At 31.3% G+C, this 2,868-nt stretch overlaps 1 protein-coding gene across 1 annotated transcript; it reads right to left on the bottom strand.

Annotated features, from left to right (window-relative positions):
• Positions 1 to 244: 244 nt before the first annotated feature.
• LOC126552497 (probable splicing factor, arginine/serine-rich 7) lies at positions 245 to 2,363 on the bottom strand. Its single transcript, XM_050207202.1, has 2 exons — positions 2,281 to 2,363; positions 245 to 662 (listed from the first exon to the last, which is right to left on the bottom strand). The coding sequence occupies exons 1-2, from the start codon at positions 2,361 to 2,363 to the stop codon at positions 245 to 247; spliced, it is 501 nt and encodes a 166-aa protein (XP_050063159.1).
• Between the last annotated feature and the right edge of the window lie 505 nt (positions 2,364 to 2,868).

Consider the following 2,868-nt stretch of genomic DNA (forward strand, 5'->3'; position numbering starts at 1 on the left):
CAGCCACGACCACGTGATATGGCGGTGGCTCAACACCGATCGGCCAATCTACGGTAATCCTTATAGGAATAAGGCCAGCTAATAAAATATACAGAATAAAAAAAAAAAAGAAAAAAAAAGAAGAAAAACAATAAAATACAACATACCACAAAACACATACTCAATGCTTGTGACAGTTTCATTGACTTCCGGCATGATAAAAGAAGTAGGTTCAATAAAAATCAAAGACACACTGTGGTAGTTTTTAGTTTTTTGTATTTGTACACTTATCTGCATAATGACCTTTTTCGTCACATCTATAATATATAATTTTTTCAGCTTCTTTACTATAGCGATCTCCCCTGTATCGTTCTGGTGTTTTTTCTCGACTATGTTCTCTGCTGTATTGATTCCTGTTGCTGTAATTGTACTCTCTATTATTGTCTCGATCTCTGGAATGTGATCTGTTTCTGTAACCTCTACCATTGTTTGTATTTATGTTAGGTTCTCTATCACGTGAATTATCTCTGTGTTCATAATTTTTTTGAACGTATTTATAACTTGGTTTCCTTTCATAATCTTGATTTGTATTAGTCTCGTTTTGTATGTTATTATAGTAGTGTCTCTCTCTAGAAAGTGATCTGTCTCTACCATATTGTCTATTTCTGCTGGATTCTCTACGTCTGTAGTTAAATCTTTCTGGGTATGGACTCTAATATCTGTATTCACGTCGTTGTCCCCGATAGTTTGTTTCTGTTCTATAACTTCTTCCCCTGTCTTCATTATAGTTATAATTGTTATTATTATATCGATTATTTATTTCTTCATCGTCGAAGTTTACCGATTTATTTTCACACACACACACACACACACACACACACACACACACACACACACACACACACACACACACACACACACACACACACACACACACACACACACACACACACACACACACACACACACACACACACGCACACACACACACACACAAATGAAAGCCGTAGATTAACGAGCCACGAGTTGGGCGACACTTTGTTGTATACGCCGATTGCTTGAATGTATACCAAAATTACGTAAAAGAAGAACTTTTATTCACATATGACGTCTAGTGGTAATCGAGTCACACGATTACCACTACTGGCCCTTTTGCTGTCTTAGCCATATCTCTTATATATTAAACTTATTCAATCGAATTACTATCGATTGTTTTGTATTTTTCTATTATTACGTTAAATTTACAGTTCATAGACACTATGACACTATGACTATTATGTAATTGTTATTTTAACCCGATTAATTATTAAACAAATTTATTCACATTTCTTATTATTATATCTTGCTTACTATGCTAACTGTAATATAAAGTTTACTGACACTGAATTGCACAATTGTTATTCTAACCTATTTGTGTGAATAATTAAGTATTGCTTAATTTATTGAATTTCGCCGTTTTACTTATTATCTATAATTTTTTTCTTCACTTATTTCTTACGTACTAACATCTCTTATTTTGATAAAAATTCATTACAACAGAAAGAAAGAGAGAACTTATATAATTAGCAGTAAAACCGAGACTGACCAAATAATTCCTTCCAAATAGCACGGCATAAGTTATTATATATTTGATAATGTAAACCTATAAGAAACCTGTGCTTATTTATTGTTAACACCAATTGGCAATTAGTTATCGCTATCATTTTTAATAGTCCCAACGCCACGATTATAAATTAGAATAGCCAGGTAAGATCGTTAGCCCATAATTGGCACCTATTCGCTATTGATCGGCACATACACACAAATAATAATATTATAACTGTATATTTTTAGATTCTGAACGAAGTGATTAATGTATTGATTTTACAATGATGTGTGATTTTATTTTTTTTTGTTTTTGTGTCTGTACAGCATAACTAGTCGAAAAAATGCTTCAATTTTAAACTTTGGGGGTGGTTTCCGATGGTAAAGTGAATATCCTTGGTGCATTATAAAGGTCAAAAGTAAACATTTTCTAACAGTTCTCAAAAAATTCGAAAAAAACAAAAAAAAAGTGGCGGAAAAACGGAAATTTTTACACAAAACCAGTTTTCGACCAAATCGATTTTTTTATATGGTTGTAACTCAAAAACTAATCACTGTAAATACTTAAAATTTTCATCACATGTTTATATTACTGTTATTAATACATGGCTAGATTTTCAAAATATTTTGATTTTTTTTTGAGTTATTTATTGTCGTATACGCCGATTACTCGGACGTATACCAAAATAAAGTTAAAATCAAAATAACGCAAAGTACTTTATTTGAAGTTTGAACACGACGTCCGGTGGTGATCGAGTCACACGATCACCACCACTGACTCCTTTTGCTGTCTTAGCCATCTCACTTATATATTACACTTACAATCGAATTACTATCGATTGTTCTACATTTTTCTATTACTACGTTAAATTTACAGTTTATAGACACTATGACACTATGATTATTATGTAATTGTTATTTTAACCCGATTAGTAAATTATTAAACAAATTTATTTACATTTCTTATTATTATATCTTGCTTACTATGCTAACTGTAATATAAAGTTTACTGACACTGAATTGCACAATTGTTATTTTAACCTATTTGTGTGAATAATTAAGTATTGCTTAACTTATTGAATTTTACTGTTTTACTTATTATCTATAGTTTTTCTTAACTTATTTCTTACGTACTAACATCTCTTATAAAATATTCATACATATAATACAGCAGTCCCCGAAATTACAAAAAATATGACCTCATATTTTACACCTGTGCCCCGTATATAGAAAAATTTAAATTGAATAGCCGCATTTATGTCTGTTGGTCACGCTGTTTAATTATTGATGACTACTGACTACTGA

This window comes from Aphis gossypii, chromosome X (assembly GCF_020184175.1).
Source record: "Aphis gossypii isolate Hap1 chromosome X, ASM2018417v2, whole genome shotgun sequence".
In the NCBI taxonomy this organism is placed as follows: domain Eukaryota; kingdom Metazoa; phylum Arthropoda; class Insecta; order Hemiptera; family Aphididae; genus Aphis; species Aphis gossypii.